Source organism: Rhinolophus ferrumequinum, chromosome 24 (assembly GCF_004115265.2).
Source record: "Rhinolophus ferrumequinum isolate MPI-CBG mRhiFer1 chromosome 24, mRhiFer1_v1.p, whole genome shotgun sequence".
Classification (NCBI taxonomy): domain Eukaryota; kingdom Metazoa; phylum Chordata; class Mammalia; order Chiroptera; family Rhinolophidae; genus Rhinolophus; species Rhinolophus ferrumequinum.
The window spans coordinates 8,977,649-8,996,635 of NC_046307.1; the positions used below are offsets into that span (position 1 = coordinate 8,977,649).

Sequence of the window (18,987 nt, forward strand, 5' to 3'; positions counted from 1 at the left end):
GCCATTTACTGAGTTGGGGAAGCCTGTGCTCAAACGAGTGTCATTTATAAAATAACTACTGATCACGGGTGATGGGTCGCCTACCCCTCGCAGCCAGCACACCTTCTCGAAAACATCCACAGCATCCACACTGCTGTTTCCATTGCGTGAGTCCCACCCCCGCCGGGCATCTATGTGCCCTGTCTGCACTCCAGATGCTGTATCTGTGATGGCATTGATAACCTCCTATCACCAAATCCAGCGGAAGCACATGTGCCCTTATTCCACCCGCCCTGTGAACCATCTGCCCCTGTGAACCATCTGCCCCTGCTGACTTCTCACTTCTCCCCCAGACTGTCTCAGGCCTGGTGTCCCTCTCAGGCTTCTCGTCCGCCTGCGTTCTCTCCTTGCCCTGTGTCGCTGGCGTGCTGTAGGCCTTGGTTTCCTCCCTTCCCTCGTCCCCTGGGTTTCCTCACCCTCTGTGTCAACAACCCAGTCCCTTGTCTGTGTCCAGAGCTGCGGACCCAGGGGGAGGCAGCTCAGTTCATGGGCCCCCACCTCACCTCCTCCCCCCTTAACCTGCCATCTCCGTGAACAGCGGGTCCCCAAGCCAGAAAACTGTGGTCCTCTGTGACTTCTCACTCTTCCTTACCTGCATATTCAGCCAATGATAATCATAACCATAAACTATAGCAATAATGACGATGGCAGCTGGCATTCACCAAGGGCTTCCTGAGTGCCAGGCATCACGCCAAGCACCTTATGTTTATCACCTCATATAACCTTCCCACAGCCCTGTTACCCCCCGAGAGCAGGCGGCAGAGCTGGGCCTCAGAACGACCAGGTCCTGCTGACTCCAGGACCCACGGCCCTCACCCATGCTCCACCCTGCCGAGGACCTCAGACCCACCGCCACGTGCGGTCCCCCTGGTCCCCGTGAGGGCTCACTTACTGCAGTCTCTGCTAACTAGTCACACTCTTGGAGGCCTCTGACTGGTTTTCATGAAGAAGCCCAGGAGGCGTTGCAAAGGGCTCCTTCTGCGTGTTGTCCTGCCAGCCGACAGAAGAGGAGGGAAGAGGAGCTTTGAGCTCCGCAAGGCTCAGGGTGGGGCGAGAATCCTCACCAGGCTGCTCTGCTCAGCCTCCATACCTTTCCCCCTGAATGCTGGCAACTTCAGTTCTCAGGCCCCCTTGAAGTTAGAATTTGGGTGTGAATTGTTCTCCAGGGAGCTGCGGAAGGCAGGCAGGCAGGAGGCAGATACCATCTTCCTGCTCCCTCCAGCGGGAGCCCTGGAGCCATTCTGTGGGTGTCTGGAAGCAGCTGAGGCAGCAGCTCGGGGATCTCTGGATTGCAGCTTCGGGCATGTGTTCTTGAACTTCAGACCTGCAGTGGCAGCCTCCAGGGTAGTGGTCCTTCCTATGGGTCATTTCTTCAAAGTTTTAGGCCCAGCCTGGAGCCTGCTTCTCCACCCACACCCCGAACATTTTAAAAGTGCCTACTTTCCTGCATTAAATGCTTTCCGCCTGAAAGCATCGAATCCAGATACATCAGTGAGGGCTGCAGTGTAGCAACTAACGGTGACTCCCTGAAACAAGGATAGGACCTCAAAAACTATAAAGGGGACACATCCAGGCAGGACATGTGTGGGGATGTGATCACTGGCCAAACTTCCCCTGGCCCTGTGCAGACTCAGGTTTGCCTAATAGATACCACAGTCATCAGACCAACCAAAGATGGGATGGATAATAACAACAGCACTGCCATTTACAGAGCACTCACTATGTGCCAGGCACCGTCCTCACTGCTTTAAAAACATTAACGTGTTTATTCCTCAGAACCACCTCACAAGGCAGGTATAACTGTCACCCCCACTTTAAGGAGGGAGCTGAGTGGCGTGCCCAAGGTCGCAGTGACAAAGCAGAGCAGCCAGCACTTCTGGGCTGCCTGGGCCCACTGTGTGCCATGGAGGCATCCAGGAACAGCCACCCTTTATGGAGTGACGAGTGCCTAGCACTTTTCACGGAATCGCTCACTCGTTCCTCACAGGAATCCCCTGAGGAGTTACATTATTCCCATTTCACAGGTGAGGAAACTGAGACCCAGAGAGAGTTAGTGATCTGCCCATGATCACATTGTTGACAGGAGGCTTGTTAGCTAAACGTCAAAGCCCAGCGCTTACAACTGGTACATTCTAGGGCCTGAGCGGAAAGCTCTGGGGCCCCACGGGGCCAGTGCTGGTTCTCAGTTCTCATGCAGGATAAAGGGGAGAGGGTGTATGGCTGACACAGGACATACCCCACAGAGTCTTCAGTTTCTCTCTGAGCCTTGATGCCGACCCCGCCTGCCGCGGACCATTACTGCCCATGACGCCTGCAGGCTGGGAGCGGCATTCCCTGACCTCCACCTTCCTGGCCTCTGCCCAGCCAGCCACATGCACAGCTGCCATAGTGCCACACTGCAAAGCATGGTCCATTTTCTCCTTATTCCCTTTGAGGGGACATTCTGGCCACTCCTCGATGTTCTGGAAAGTTAGTCCTTTTTCCCCTGGTCTCATCCGACCATTGAAAAAAAGAAAGAAGCAGCTGTATTCTGCTTCTGAGCTACTGGTTCCCATATTACATCCCTTTTCTGACTCACACCTTTGCCCCCAGAGCCCAGCCGGGGGTCTGGTCCTCAGCGAAGGCAGGTGCTCACAAAAATCACTGCAGAATATGTGGATGGCTTTTCTATCACCTCTCACAACTCCTCCGCAGGAGGAGCCTGCTGACCTCCCTCCTCTCCAGCTGCCCTCAAACCCTAGGGGTGGAGAGGTGTACTCTACACCCGGACACTCCTCCAGTGTGTCTGCACTCCCAAGTTCACACCTGCTTTAACATGAACCTTTCCTCAAGAAAGGAATATGTATGCACCCTTTTACTCCAAATAAAAGTTAACCTGAATTTGAAATCTCTACCTGTCCTGAAAGGAACTGTCTACCCTTCTCATAAACTCCACCCATCTGTATAGTGAAGGATTTACTTACCCTAGCAAAAACCCAAATAATCCAATTTAAAAAATGGACAAAGGACCTAAATAGACATTTTTCCATAGAAGATAAATGGCCAAGAAGTACATGAAAAGGTTCTCAACATCACTGAGCGTCAGGGAAACGCAAATCAAAACCTCATACCTGTTAGAATGATCATCATTGAAAAGACGGGAGATGACAAACGCCAGTGATGACAAAGGGAACCCTTGTGCATTGTTGGCGGGATGGTAAATTGGTACAGCCACTATAAGAAACAACATGGAGTTTCCTCATAATATTAAAAATAGAACCACCAAATGACCCAGCAATTCCACTTCTAGATACACATACACAAACAAACGGAAACAAAAACACTAACTTGAAAAAATATCTGCACCCCCATATTCATTGCAGCATTATTTACAATAACCAAGACATGGAAACAACCTAAATGTCCACTGATGGATGAATGGATAAAGAAAATGTGACACACATGCACACACACTGGAATATTACTCAGCCATTAAAAAGGAAGGAAATCCTGCCATTTGTGACAACATGGGTGGACCCGGAGGACATTATGCTAAGTTAAGTAACTCAGACAGAGACAAATACTGTATCTTACTTACAGGTGGAATCTAAAAACAAGTAAACAAAGTCATAGGAAAAAAATTAGATTTGTGTTTACCAGAGGTGGATGAAGGTGGTTAAAAACCACAACCTTTCAGTTCTAAGATAAAGCCCTGGGATGTCATTACAACATGACAACTACAGTTAGCACTGCTCTATGGTGTGTATGAGGAAAGTTGTTAAGAGAGTAGATCTTACAGTTCTCATCACAAGGAAAAGAACTTTTTGTCTTTTCCTTTTTTGGTTGCATCTATATGAGATGGCAGATGTTGCCTTAAGGTAATCGTGTCACAATATATGCAAGGACTGCAACCCCCAAATTTGCAGCTGGTGTGTGAAGTGCGGGCGGTCTTGTAGAGGCTGTGCCCTTCACCTGTGAAGTCTGACCCAACTCCCCGTAGTTGGTGTCAGGCAGGAGTCATTGCGTGAGTTTGGCAAACTTGTTGCGCCGTCCATGGACGCATCCTAAAAATGGTGGAAGGACCTCCTTGATACAATAAGCCAGGTCCTCTCCTTCACAGAGCACAAGGCACTGTAGCAAGATCCAAAATGCAGGAACGACCTTAGCAGGATTGTTTTCTGTGTGATCTTCCAGGGGGGAAGGTCAGAAACCAAGAGACGGAAGTGGAGAGGAAAGGGAAGGGAAGGTTCCAGGAGAAAGCAGCGTGCAGTGTTTGGGTGCAGGAATCCTGCAGCATCCGAGTGAACAGTACAGATGCTCAGCACCTCACCAGGTCCCCGAAATCAGGCTCAGGCAGCAGGGTGGGCGGTGGGGCATTGACAGACAGCTGGTTTGTAAATCAGTCAGGCTGTGGCTCTTTTTCCTAACGAGCTGAACATGTAGTTAAGTTCCATTTAAACAGTGGCCACTCCTGAAACTTTGGGATGGTCCTAACTTGTGTAGGACCCTCTTACTGTGAAAGACCTCAGGACCTGCTGGGACCCAAACTAAGCCCCACCTGGTGTGACCTGTCCTTTGGCAAAGACCTCGACCTGGAAGAGCGGCTTGTCTGAGCGCTAGGAGTGGAGAGGATCTGTGTCATTACCTCCCTTCTACGCAGAGAAAGAACCCCAGGTCAGCTCTTCCACAAAAGAAAAGTTTCCAAGATGCCACCCATACTTGGAAAAAGCCAGGTTGAAATACCATTCAAGTCAAGCTTTCTTGATATTACTCTGTGTTTCCCTAGGAGGATTGCACTACAACAAATTCGGACACCTGTGGCCTCTTCCTTCAAAGCAAAAAGCCAGCATAACCCCAAGCTGATAAGATTAATCTAAAGAGCAAATTATGGTGTAATTTCCTATGCTGATACTTTGTAGTTAATTTTTTAAAAAAGTTTCATTTTCCTATTGGTCTGATTTCACAGGAACATTTTACCTGTTTCTGTGAGGCATTTTTTTCTCCTGGAAGAGAGGCGCTGATTGGCCCCAACCTGGTGTAATGAAAATTTCCAATGTAAACTCATTTTCCCTCAGTTTCAGCAATTTTAAATCTATATATAGAGATATCTTTGTCAGAATTGCATTGTTAGCTTCACCTTGTAAACTAATTGTCTCACATTGTCATTACAAATTGAGCCCTATTAATGCATCTCACCTCCCAACTGATCCCAGCTCTGGTCTGCCTACTAGCATGTACCAGCAACTGCCTCCATGGACGCGAGCTCATCCTCTTACAGGAGATCATCAAAACACTGAACAACCTCACAGAGACAAAGGTGAGTAAGCTATCTGGCACCATCTCTCCAGATGTTGGCTGACGCCGTGGGTATTTCTTCGACTGTGAGAGGAGCATAGCAGCTTCTAGAGAAGTTGGTAGTTGGTGGTTGGTGGCAGGATGGGGAGCAGAGCAGAGACTTCTCGCTTGGCACTTTTCCTCTTTGAGGGATTGTAGGAAGTGCTCTCAGTTCGAGGGAGTGAGAGATGCTTGGTTGGATGTAGTTTGTACAGTTGGAGGTAACTGTCTCTTGCTCTCTTTTTCCTGCGTGGACCAAGGACCGGTACATGGAGCTGACTGTAGCAGAAGTCTTGCCTGTCCCAAAGGTAAGAACTGCCCCAGGTCTGCTTTGGCAGTTGGCTGACTTGGGAGAGGAGAGCCACCCATAATTGTTTGGACAGGAAAGTTTTGTTTTTTTAACAGAAAGCGAATGGGTCCAAATTAACTATAATGAGAATTCTGATCTTTACTCTCAAAATATGCTTTGGTGTTTCTGGTTTCACTCGATTTAGAAGATGTGTAAGAGATAGCTTGGATCTTGTAATCCTAACTCAGATCCTGGTCAAGGCAGAGCCACGCAGCCCCAGCCCAGTACCTGAAATATAGGAGGCACTCGATAAACGCTTGTTGGAAGAGAGAATTTTTACGGCCCGTACATTTCCGAAAATACTCTCACAAAAGCAGATATTGAGATTACAGGTTGAGGGAGCTTTCATTTTGTCTAAGAGACTTCCTATGGCAACAGAGAAGGTATTGCCGGAGCCCTCCTCCTCCGCAGCCCACCGGCTCCGGGGTGGCTGTCCAGACACCTTCGGCTTGCTCTGTCCTGCGGACTGCCCTCCAGCCTGGTCCGGACCATCCTACCAGGTGGGGGACCAACCATCCCTGTTTCAGGCTGCTCGGGCATCTTGCTTTTCCACCTCCTGTGCCGTCTCACCCCCGCCCCTCTATCTGCAGTGGGAGGAGATAGATTTGACAGCTGATAGTGCATTTTCTCTGACAAACACTTGACTACAGCCATATCAATAGCTTTGTGCACTTCAGTTCCTGTTTTCATGGAAACACACAACTGAGAATGAAAAACCCAAAGCTTCAATTTACCAGTGGTCTCCTAACCACCTGCTTTCCACGTGTACCAGAGGGGGCAGCCTGGCCAGGACTGAAGCCCTGTAGGTTGGGCAGGGCCATAGCCCAGGACCCAGGCCATGAAACAGGCCCGTCCGGCTTCGTGAGAAAACTGTTCTTCAGGTCTTTACCTGAATATTTCATTTAAGAGTATTCCAGGAGTCTGATATACACTAATATATACTAGCGTAATGTAATTATGTATAATATTATGTAAAATACATGTATAATATATTATATAAGAACATATACAATTTTGTCCTTCAGAATCTTATCATGGATCAGACTCTGTCCATCAGTAGGTTAGAAGGACTTGGAGATTTTACATACATATAAAATTATATATGAATGTGATGTTAATATTTTATATATGTATATAAAATAGCCAGGAGTCCATTGCATTGTGCTCTGGGCTCTCCAGGGGGCGCCTGCACTGCAGAGTGGGCTCCACCAAAGCCAACAGCAGGGCCCCAAGAAGAACGTGCTAAGGGTCTGAAAGTGACACAGCCTGCGGTGTCAGCCCCAGTCCTGCTATTAACTAGCTGTGTAGCCTTTGGTCAATTTGCACACCTCTTTTTGCCTCAGTTTCCACATCTGAAGAAATGAAAGTGATTTTGAAAGTTGGTTGCTATCCAACTCTTGAGTTAGTGGAAAGTGTTATTGTAAGATGATATAACTCTTGATTAAAGGCAAAAGCTGGTTGTAGAGAAGCAGTAATTCTAAGAGGGAGGGGCCAGCGGTTGGAGATGATCAAAACCCTCCAAGACTCCAAGCCCGGCCACCCCACCCTGGGCTGTCTCTAGAAGACTCAGCCACCCCTCAGCCCTGCTGAGGTGCAGGCCTGCCCACGCCGTTTCCTCCCACTCCTGGCCCTCCTCCTCATTGGGTTCTCACATACTTCCCTCACCACACAGGTAGACATCTCCTAAAACAAATCCCCGCTGCCTTCCTTCACTCTGACCTGCCTCAGGTATCTTCCCCCGACCTGCTTCTGTTCCTCCTGGGCTAACAATCTCATTTTTCCATCCTTTTCTTTTCCTCAAAGACTCGGCGCTGCTTACTAATCTATCAGGATATTTCAGAACAAGGAAAGGTTGTGCTTTTCAAAACCCACAAAGGTGGTATGTGGGAAGGAAAGTTACTTCTTTGTGTTCCCAAAGAGGAACATCTTTCCCAAATCCATTGTATTAACTTTCTTTCTTTGGGGGATCAAAAATTCCTGTATGTCCACGTTGGGTAGCATCCTGCTCTAGGCAGTTGCTGGCAAGAACGTGCTGATCTAAATCCTGCGCTTCAGGGCAATGTCTACTGGGTGTCTCTGAAATAAAGGTGGTTCGAGGAACAGCAAAGTGGAAAGCAAGCAAAAGCAGGCTGGTCTACGGAGGATTTCTTGGGTGTGCCATTAATTGGAGGTATTTCCTACCAAAGAGAGCTCAAGTTCATAATTTTTCAGAGAGCCCTACGCCAACCCTCAAATATTTTTTTTTTTTGAGTGAAAGTAGAGGATTTTTCATAAACAGTTCTGGCTGACTAAAAGTGGAGATAAGGGATACAGCACAAATAGGACTGGATTTTTATGGCCCTGAATGAAGCTAGTCAAGAACCAAGTTAGAACTCTATTAATAGAGTTACTGCCACAGAAGGAAGCGGCCGTTTTGACAGTCCCCTGAGGGACGGGCTTCCTTATGGCTTGCGTCTGGGCCTCCCTTTTGAGTCTCTTTTCCTGAGCAGTTCTGAACTGCAGGTCTGCTAGGCTGTCATCAAAGTGTGCCCCTGAGCTATGACAGACACACAAGCAGAGAACTGGACAAGCAGCTGAAAGCAGTCGAGATGGGGTGTCATCCTGTTGCTTCAATATGAATGGAACTAAAACGTGAAGGCCCTTAGCTACAAAGGCCTTTAGAATTAGTTTTTGTGGGGTTTTTTGTAAAGTTTTTCCATTTGATTCAAACTCTTTTCAGTTCCTATTATATCCTAATTACCTTTAGGAAGTCCTTTCACAAGTATCTTTACAGGGCTTTTCCCTATATTATATGGCCGTACATGCAAAACTAAGAGGCAGTTTAATTTCTAGGCTCCAAGCCAGTGTCAGAAAAGTCTCTATAGGTTTTGATGGAAGCTAAGCACAGGGGCTCTTGTCCTCTGTCCTCTTAAACCTCCTTTCTCCCTCCAGCCACACGGAGGTCTCCTACATTTGCACTCGGTAGTGGCTGCCTTCTCCTTGGTCTCACCACCTCTGCTCACCCCAGGGGCACCATATTTATGGGAGGATTCCTGACTCCCTGAGCCCAGAGACACTGGCGGGGCTCTTAAATTTCCAACTAGACTCCAGGGCCCAGGAGGGCTCCCAGCCAGCTCATTAAATATGTCTGTCCTTCCACAGGCCTTCCCCAGGGGCCCCACAGGAGAAAGGGGAAGTTTTGGTAGTCTGGGATTCTGGTGCTTGTAGAAGTTAGCCTAGAGAAACAAGAGATAAACACCAAGATTTACACAGATGATTCACTGCAACATTATTTACAAAAGAAAAACCTGCAATAATAGGGGGTTGATCCGTTAGGGTCCACATATGCCATGGGTTCCTACAGAGCTCTCGGTCCTATGTTCCAAATACCATTGAGCGACTTAAGAAATGCTTGTACTATATGTGAAGTGTGAAAAGGCTACAGAGCTGGTCCCTATTTTGAAAAAACCACAAAAAATCGTATTTAAAAAACCTGGGAAGACAGTTTGACCAAACTATTAACAGTAGTTATCCCTGGCTGGTGAGATAATGAGTGAATTCGTTTTTGTTGAATATATTATTTTTATAGTAAACATGTATCACCTTGATAACCAGAAAAAAATATGAGACTGCTAAGAACTTAAAAAGCTGCTTGGACAGTTCTTCTCGTGCGAATCCCCTGGAGATCTTGTTAACGCACATTTGTGATTCAGTGGGTCAGAGATGAGGCCGGAGACTCTTCATTGCTACCTGGCTCCCAGGTGATGCCCATGAACTCTGAGTGGCAAGAGACTAAGAACATGTCCTGGCAGAGGGTAGATACTTTGTCCGAGCTGGATTGGACTGAAGCTTAAGACCATTCTCCAGGCTTTGTGACTTTGTTCTTCAGTGGAAATGAGAGGACACGCCAGGCCTGGTTCACTCTGAGACACAGCCTCCTCCCAGGTTCACGACAAGACCTGCTTCCCCGCTTGTTCATGCCCTCTTCTAAGGCCCAAATGTCCCCAGGGAGAGCCACGTGGCCAGACCCACAGCAGAGCTGCCAGCATTCCAAGGAGGGTCTGACCACGCATGTCAAGGTCAAAGTCCCCTGACAGAAGCCCTGTCCCAGGCCCAGCCCGATGGCACCCTCTCTCAGAAGCTTCCCCGATCTCCCGAGGCCAGACTCTTGGGGCATCTCGCTCTGACCCTGGTACTCACCTCTAGCTATGGAGAAATGTCTGATCTCCTCACCGGGCCCTGAGTGTCTACACACTCTGCATCTCCCATGCGGAGGGCTAAATGGAAAGTATGGCCACAGCAGCACTGGCCAAGCCAAAGGATGGGCAACCATTTATTCAACAAGCCTGTAGGATTTCCAGGAAAACCTTATAGGAACAAGCGAGAGCAGAATCTGACTATGAATTCATGCAGGCATCTTCCACAGAAAGAACAACTTGCACCTTGTAAACGGACCTGGGCTACAGACGGGTGGTCCTTCATTCAAATGCCCACTCTGTCATTTGCTTGGTTGGGTGACTTTATTCAGGTACCCTTTCAGCAAAACCTTTGAAGGGAAAAGAAATTGGGAGCTTCTGAGGAAAGGCTGCTGCATTTGCAGGAAACAGGGAGAGGTTGTTTACAGAGGTTTATGGCTGTGGCAAGCAGCCTGTCATCGCCATGGCAGGAATCCTTGAATACCTGACCCACAGTGGAGCACACTTTCCTTCTCCACGTGTCCTCCTGCAAAAAAGAAAGCAGAAGGAAAAATCTCTGCGCCACGTTCAAAATAGGGCCGGTACATGGCTGTGGTATTTCTCTTTCTAGAACACAACTGAGAAGGAAGCCTTCTGCAGGGCCGCAATGGAGCTTCGGAAGATCTACCCCCCACACCCCAAGGACGTGACTGGGAAACACCTGAGCAAACTTGACAGGAACCTCAGCAGGTTGGCCAACATGGTAAGTAAGCTGGTGTGCCGACAGCTGGGCTCCTGGCGCGTGGCATTCTCCCTGCTAAGTGTTCCTCCTGGGTGACAGCGGCCTTCATCAATCAACCCGTTCATTCGTCAGCAAGTACGGCTGAGGCTCCGCGGGTGCCATGTGCTGCGCTAGGCATTGGGGACACCGTCGTAAAGATAAGGCAGAGTCCCTGCTCTCACAGAATGTTCTAGTAGGGGAGTTAGAAAAGCAAACAAACATGCCATGATGTCCAGCAGTGATAAGTGCTTCGAAGAAGAATATAGGAATAGAGAACATAAGTAGGGGAGAGGGCTGATTTAGTAGTTGGTGATGTCATCTGAGCAGATATTTAAGTTCAGTGAGAGAACAGGCCACATAACTAATGGGAAAGAACATTTCAGGCAAAGGGGACACCCGGCTGTGCAAAAGCCCTCACTAGAAATGAGCTTCATGTGTTCAGCATCAGTAGAGAGGCCAGTGTGGCTGGATCAGAGTGAGCGAAGGGGACTTCAGTAGGAAATCAGCTCACGCGGAGCCTTTGGATTCCACAAGTATGGGGGAAATATCCACTGGGTCTGGAGCAGGGCAGAGGCTGCGATCTGATTTTTCTGATTTAAAATGATCCCTCTGGCTACTGTGTGGTAAACAGACTGAATAAGGGTAAGCGTAGAAGCAAGACGGCTTGTTGGGGGCTGCCGCAGCAATCCAGGCTGAAGGCAGTGGTGGTTTCGAAAGGGTGAGAGCAGTGGAGGTGGTTAGATTTGGGATTAACTAAAACTATAGCTGACAGATCCATTGTGAGGGGTGAGGGAAAGAGGAAAAGGGGACCACTTGGTTCCTGGCCCTCGGCCCTTGGGGGATGGATGCTGCTGTTTACAGATATGGAAGAGTGGGGACGAAGCAGGGCTGGAGGCTGAGCAGGAGATCGGAAGTTCAATTTTGGTCATGGTAACTTTGAGGTATCTTTTGGACGGCCAAGTGGAGATGTTGAGAAGATTGTTCTAAAAGTCTGAAGCTTAGGGGAGAGGTTAGACCTTGTGATATAAAATGAAGAGTTCTCAGAAAGATGTTATTTAAAGTCCTAGACCTGAATGACACAGAGAAAGGAAGAGATCCAAGGACTGTGCCCAGAGGCACCAACATAGAGAGGTCAGGAAGAGGAGGGTCCAGCAGGACACTGAGAAGTAGCCAGTGAGGTAGGAGGAAATGGAAGTGTGCGGTGCCCCAGAAGGCAAGTGAAGAAAGTCTTTTAAGAAGGAAGACGTGATCACCTGTGTCAAATGTACTGAAAGGTCAAGTAAGATGAAGGGCGAGAATGGCCGGTGGATTTGGCACGATGGAGAGCACTGGTGATGCCGATATAAATGGGATGTGGGAATGAAAGGCTGAGTGAAGTGGCTTCCATTGAGATGGGGTGGGAAGGAGTAAAAAGGAAGGAGCAATGAACATAGAAAAGTCTTTTGAGGTGTTTTGCTACAAGGTTGCAGAGAACTGGACTGGACCGACAGCTGAAGGGCCGGTGTCCAGTGAGGCAAGTTCTTATAAGGTGGGGGTATGTTCAGCCTGTTAATGTTCCAATGGGAATAGTCTAGTACAGAGGGCAGAACTGACACTGCGGGAAAGAAGGAGAGCCAGCAGTGGATGCTATCTAAGGCCATTCATCCCCTCCCTGGGCCTGTCACCTTATTTGTAAGGTAATGGAATAGGGAGCTGACATTACACTCATTCTCTCTTTTAATCCTCTTAATTATCATACGAAGTGGGCACTACTGTTCCCATTTTACAAAGGTGGAAACTGAAGCTTTTATAAATGAAGCAGTTTGTCCTAAAGCAATGCAATCAGTAAACTGGCAGGGCTAAGATTCAAATGGAACAGTGGCCTGGTGGCAGGAATCTGGACTCCTTTCCACCTGACATGCTGCCAAGCTGTGGTGTTGCTGTTTAATGCGCAGGAGGGCAAAGGGACTGCTGGAACCCGTCTCAGCAGTCCAGGTGGCCCCGTAGAAGGCCCAGGAAAGTAGTGGACAGGTCTGAGCCTCCACCTTCATGTTACGCTCCCGAGCAGCACCTGGCTGTGTGTGACACACCTCTCCAGAGACTGTGGCATCCCCGAAGGCAGACCCATAGTGATGGTACAGTAACCATTTCTAGGAGAGTAAGAATGCACCGAAAACAGGCAAACCCTACTGCCCTAGCTAGTGACAGAGTCAGACTCCCAGGCGAGCTACACGGGAGGCCCTGATCTGATAACTGTTCAAGTGGCAAGTGCCACTAGCTTGACTCAAGTAACCAGGAATGACAGCAAGACTCAAATGTTTAGCAATGCAACCTAATGAAATGTTTCTTCTGTAGAACTCCTGCCCTGTGAATGAAACCAAGAAGATCACCTTGAAAGAACTCTTGGAAAGGCTAAAGCAGACGATGAAAAAGAAATACGCCAAGGGTTGAAGCTGAATATTTTAATTTATGAGTTTTTAATTGCCTTATTTTAAAAATATTTATATATTTATAACTCATCATAAAATAAAGTATATGTAGAACCTCACAGCATGATTTAATAGCATTGGCTGTTTACTTGACAACTTTTGGGGAAACCAATTTAATTCACTGAGAAACTAGTGTGCAAATAAAAAAGGAAAGATCGCTTCCCTCTCAAGGGATTCCCCCCTCTAACTGGGGACATAACGCACAAAATGATTAAAGAATACAAGGCCACACAGGATGTAAATGATAAGTAAAAAGAGAGCTTGCAGAGTGGGTTTGTGAGTCCTACTGACTACCAAATAACTTAGAATTGAAAAGGTATTGACGGGATGTTTAGAACATCCTTCTCCCATCGGCACAAGGGTTGTTATGTTGAATCTATAGGGGGAAAAATGTAATTCTAGCACACTCCATGGCTCTGCTGTGAACAATATTTAAAGTGCTAATAATGTAAATTCTCGTGATTCTCAAGTCTTAGAACCAACAAACAAAGCACAGAAGACTTAATAGTGATTACAGAACAGACTGTAAACACTACCCACCTGACGACATAAAAGGCATAGCTGAAAACAGGTGAGAGGTAAAAGCAGAAGGAAAGGAAGAGAGGTAGAACACGAACATCCCCAACTCACTCGGTGAGGGGGTCAGGGAAGCAATGATGCCGAAGGTTGATGAAGAAGAGAGTTCAGTATTTATTCAAAATTGCAGATGAAATAGAAGATCTAAAAATAATTTACTATAAAACACTTGGAAGGGATAGATTGAGGTAAACCCTCACTTTTTATTACGGAAATCAACATACACTATCTGAAGTTGATAAATCAAAAACAGTTGGTAAGAGTGGTCACGAGTTGATTGCTGTAGCTGGGGATGAGTACATGGCGGATGATTGCACTACTTACTTGCCTTTTACACATGTTTGAAAGTTTTCAAAATAAAAGGTGAAAAAAATCCAATAGTGAGTGAATAAAGAGGTCTTTGGTATTACAATGGTAGACACCAGAAAAACAAAAAGCGAAAAAGGGATGGTGGTTTGTTGGGAACAGGATTTGGAATAAGGATGGGTGAAAGCAAGGCAGGAGACTGCTGGCTTTCCATTGTAAGTCTCTATGTGACCACGCGCACAAAGATAAAATATTTTTAAAAATTAAAAAAAACCTAAAACTAAAAAGACACACAGTCACAAATGTTGGCAAAGATGTGGAAACACTGGAACCCTCAGACATTGCTGGGGTTGATTGGAAAATGGTACAGCCACTTTGGAAAACAGTGTGGCAGTTCCTCAAAAGGCTAAACAGAGTTACTCGACAACCTGGCAATTCCACTCCTAGGCAGAGGAGAGAACTGAAAGAGAACTGAAAACGTTAGGTCCACACAAAAACCTCTCCACAAATGTTCACAGAAGCATTATTCATTAATCGCAAAAAAGTAGAAACCCAAGTGTCAATCAACTGCTGAATGGATAAGCACAATGTAGTATGTCCATACCACAAAGTATTATTTGGCAACAAAAAGAAATGAAGTACTGACACACAGGCTACAATACGGCTGAACCCTGGAAACATTATGCTAAGTGGAAGAAGCCAGACACAAAAAGGCCACATGTGGTATTTATGATTGCATCTATCCATTGAGGCAAGAAGCAGAATACTGGTTGCCATGGGCTGGGCGGATGCAGGTATGGGAGAGATGCTATGGGTACAGGGCTTCTTGTGGGTGATGGAAATGTTCTTATGTTAGATAGTGGTGATGGTTGCATGAGCCTGTGAATAGATGAAAATCCACTGACTAGTACCCTTCAAAGGATGAATGTTATAGTGTATGAGTTATATCTCAATAAAGCTGTTATTTAAAAAAATTAAAGGGAAAAAAACCCAAGTGTCTAGTCATTGAAACTTGCCTTTTAAAGACGTGCTCTGCAAGAATATGGATCTAGTAACAGTGAATGAGCATTCTTTTCATCCTCGCTTACACATGTGGCAAAAATTAATACTAGTACTAACATTATACCAAAACATGTAACATTTTTTTAACCCTTTCAAAATAAGGGGAAAAAAAATCAAAAGCTTCAAGTCTCGCCCTGACCACAGCCAGTTTCACCCTGCCCACATGAAATACCAGCGTGCCAAGGACAACAAGTACCGAAGAGAGTCATGGAGCCTTCTAAGGCCACACCGAAAATTCTAGTTTCCTTTCTTCTTTGATTAAGACTCATTTGCATTCAATGGCTAATGTGAGCTGTAGTCCACCACAGGATATGAGTTGTGGGTTAGTGTCTGTGTATGACGCCAGGATGGTAAAAGAACGGCTGTCGGAAGAAATATTTCGCATGGGCCACAGAAAGGATGGACATGTGTGCGCTCCAGGCAGGCCTGTCATAAGGTGAGTTTCAATGGTTAAGACGCAACTAACATTTCTAATCACTGCCAGACAGGGCTCTGGGCAGAAACACCCAACAGTAAGCCCTTACGTTTACCAAGGGAGTGAGAGGACATGAATCGAGGAGGACACACATAAACAGAATGAGGGAAGAAACTTGAGGATGGAGTGAAAGTTGAAATGCCGGTCATTTGCACACAGTCACTGAGGAAACTCAGCCACAGCCCAAGTCTGCTTCGTGGGCCATGCCTCTCTCCTGTGCATGGAACGGGTGACATCGACAGCAGAGGCTGCACCCCTCCCTGCCTGCTGTCAGCTACCTCCGCCTGTTACCTATGAATACATTGTATCTTTAAGTGGCATTAGCGGGTAATAAATATGTATTGAGTAAACGCATAAAGAAAACACATTTTGCTCAAATCTACGGCTGACTGTCTTTTATTGAAACATCCTTGGGCCACCGTTAGAAATACTGGCCTCTGATCAAAATACATCAGGGGGTCTCCTGCCGCTACTGGTGTGTCCCTGCCAGGAGCCCTGCTGTCTTTATTCCCACTGTCCTGCACATGTCATCTCTGCCAGCCTTTCAGGGTGCCCACGTCATCTGAGAAAGGGGGGTTTTAGGGCAGAGCGTGGCACACGGCTTTCCCATGGAGGAAGGCACAACGGGTCTGTCAGTGTGCAAGCAAGGTTAGCTCTCAGCTCCTCCCAGCCCCCACAGAGGCCAAGCCAGGGACTTCCGCTAGTCTGAGGGCTGACGCTTTGGTTCAATTTGTGGGCGCCAGTCCACGTTCCATTCTCAGGTAGAGCACTACACCTCCGAGTTAGTGGCCAGGCCTCACATTTCCTGAGCTGGTCTTTGCCCTGTGCACTCAGACACTCTCTCTTCGGCTCTCTAAAACACGGCCATTTGCGACAACATGGCTGGATCTTGAGAATATCATGCTAAGTTAAATAAGTCAAACAAAAAGTTGAGAACCATATGATTTCACTCATATATGGGATATAAAACTGAAAGCAACAAAAACTCATAGACACAGACAACAGTTTGGTGGTTACCAGAGGGAAACGGGGGAGGGGAGTGGGAGATGAAGGTAAAAGGGGGTCAAATATATGGTGATGGAAGGAGAACTGACCGGGTGGTGAGCACACAATGCGATATATAGATGACGTGTTACAGAATTGTACACCTGAAACCTACATCATTATTACTAACCAATGTCACCCCCATAAATTTAATTTAAAAAAAGAGTCTCTTCTAATCCATCCTTCCCATCAGCTTCTTCCTAGTTCAGCTTTCAGTCTCCAAGCGATCTGTTCCTGTCTTGTTTCCGATAGTGTTAAACCAAAGACAAGCATGTTGTGATGTTTTGTGTGCTGCCTGCACACCTGGCTACCTGCTGGGCAATGGGAGTAGAGAGAAGCCGAGAGCCGTGTGTCCCGTCAGTAGAGGCACCGGTCATGAGAGAGCGAGCCGGCTGAGGACAGACGAAGGTTGGCTGCTCCGCCTCACACAGGTGTGCACATTACCTGGTCTCCCAGCGCCCTCCTACCTAATCCTTCGGGCTTTCCAGACATAGTTTCTCTAAAACGCCATGTGAGTGACCCACCTAAAATCCTTCCGCGGCTTCCCACTGCTTACAGAAAACTCACCATAGAATCCTGGCCTCTCTTTCCGTTTCAGGCTCAGCTATCCCCACCCCTTTGCCCTACTTCCAAACATACCACCAACGCACACGGCATCTAGATTCACATTCCTCCTTCTGCCTGACGTGCCTTCATCCACCTGTTAGACTGCTTTAACAGCCCAGACAACACTTCCCCTAAGACGGCGTTTCTGACCTCTTGGTCAGGTAGACATGTGCCAGGCACTGTTAGCTGCTAGGAAGGAACGGGCCGCCTGGCAGTTCGCCATTCGCACTCCTCACTACTGCTGCACTGTCCTTCCCCATTTACGCAGCCACCTGTCCCTTTGGGGGAGGCTGGGAGCTTTGCAAGGACCTTCTGCTCAGCACAGGTTAGGTACACAGCAAATCCAGAAGACACCTGATGACTGAGCAGCAGAACTCATGATGGAGTAGAAATCAAGGTCAACGGAGTGTTTCTGTAATGACTCGGGAACTTTGGGGCTGGGTTAGGCAATATCCTCTTGCTAAGATTGGTATCAACTCTGAGAAATATTGTATTCACTTGTAAAGTCCCAGTACAACTGGAGAAATAAAGCCTTTGATTAAAAACTAAAATTTCCCCAGCCCTCTGAACAGGGATGGGGGAGGGGAGCAGGTGTGGAAGGGCGTCTGATCTGGCATATTCTTCAGTCAGAGCCCTAAGCCTGTTTGAGTAAGACAAAGTGATGTTCTGATAACGTTGATAAAAGTAGCTTGAAGGTTGGGTCACAGGAAGCCTAAGATAAACGCTCAGAGGAAACAGGTCTTTTTTGAAGTAGCCTCTTCATAATCATTTTCCCACACATTTGTTCAACTTCCGAAGGAGGACTGAATATCTGATTTGCTTTGCAAATGCAACAGCTTAAGAATGAGACATTCAGATAATGTCATGACAAATGGTTTGGAAGGCTCCTCCAGCTCGCTCAGAGCTGTGGCTTCAGAGCTGTGCTTACTGTTCGCCTAGGCACAGGCTAACTATGGCCCCTCAGACTGACACCCGGGGGTTTGTTTGGTTTTCATTTTGTTTGTACTTGGTTTTAAAGGATTTCTGGAGGGTCTTCAGGAGAAGATGGGATGGACAACGCGCGTTGCCTGATGAAAGTGAATATCACAGCTCCAACTCAACTGGGGAAAAGGGGCAGAGGGTACGAAGACGGCAGCGGTTACTATCTTGTTTCTGTCGTGGTAGGCCTTTCATTTTATCTTCACATCCCACACACATGCAGTTTGTAACATAAGCTAGCAGTTGGGGAAAGGAAGAGAGCGAGCCCTAAAGTGGCCACTAGAGTCTCCCATGTGAAAAGCACATTTAAGTCCTTTGAAACTTGCCTACAAATCAAACCCTCTCAGTGTCCTCTGTGAAGTTATAAGGCCTCCTAGCACGGCGCCTGGTAAGTGTTTGTCAAAAGAATCCACGATTAACACTAACCCAAGCAATGCTATTGGTTTAGAGATACTATAAGCTCATTGAAATGTTTTGAAAGAGATCCTATCGCTACCACTCAGAAATGTCTCCTTTTACCTTTTAGCGACATACACTGTGCATACACAGTACAAGTTTCTGTTCTCAAACCGAATGGAAAGGATAACAAAACCTGGATAAAAAATACTTTTGGTGAAAAGAAATTTTATCGATGAGAGGAAGCACATTTAAAAACAACTCTCCCTGGTTACTGTTTCATGATGGTTTCTGTTTAAAGACTCACACCACTGAGTTTCTGGGTGTGAAATTACACAGGCCTCTCGTAATCACACGAAACTGAGATGGCCAGGCATGAAGAACCCATCTATTTGTATCAGGTGGATGTAAACACCAAAATAATTACTTAAAGAATCAGA

General features: G+C 47.0%; 1 protein-coding gene across 1 annotated transcript; it reads left to right on the plus strand.

The window, feature by feature from the left end:
* The first annotated feature begins 4,998 nt into the window (after nucleotides 1-4,998).
* IL4 (interleukin 4) lies at nucleotides 4,999-13,066 on the plus strand. Its single transcript, XM_033096943.1, has 4 exons — nucleotides 4,999-5,335; nucleotides 5,613-5,660; nucleotides 10,487-10,618; nucleotides 12,971-13,066. The coding sequence occupies exons 1-4, from the start codon at nucleotides 5,204-5,206 to the stop codon at nucleotides 13,064-13,066; spliced, it is 408 nt and encodes a 135-aa protein (XP_032952834.1). The 5' UTR covers nucleotides 4,999-5,203.
* The last annotated feature ends 5,921 nt before the right edge of the window (nucleotides 13,067-18,987 follow it).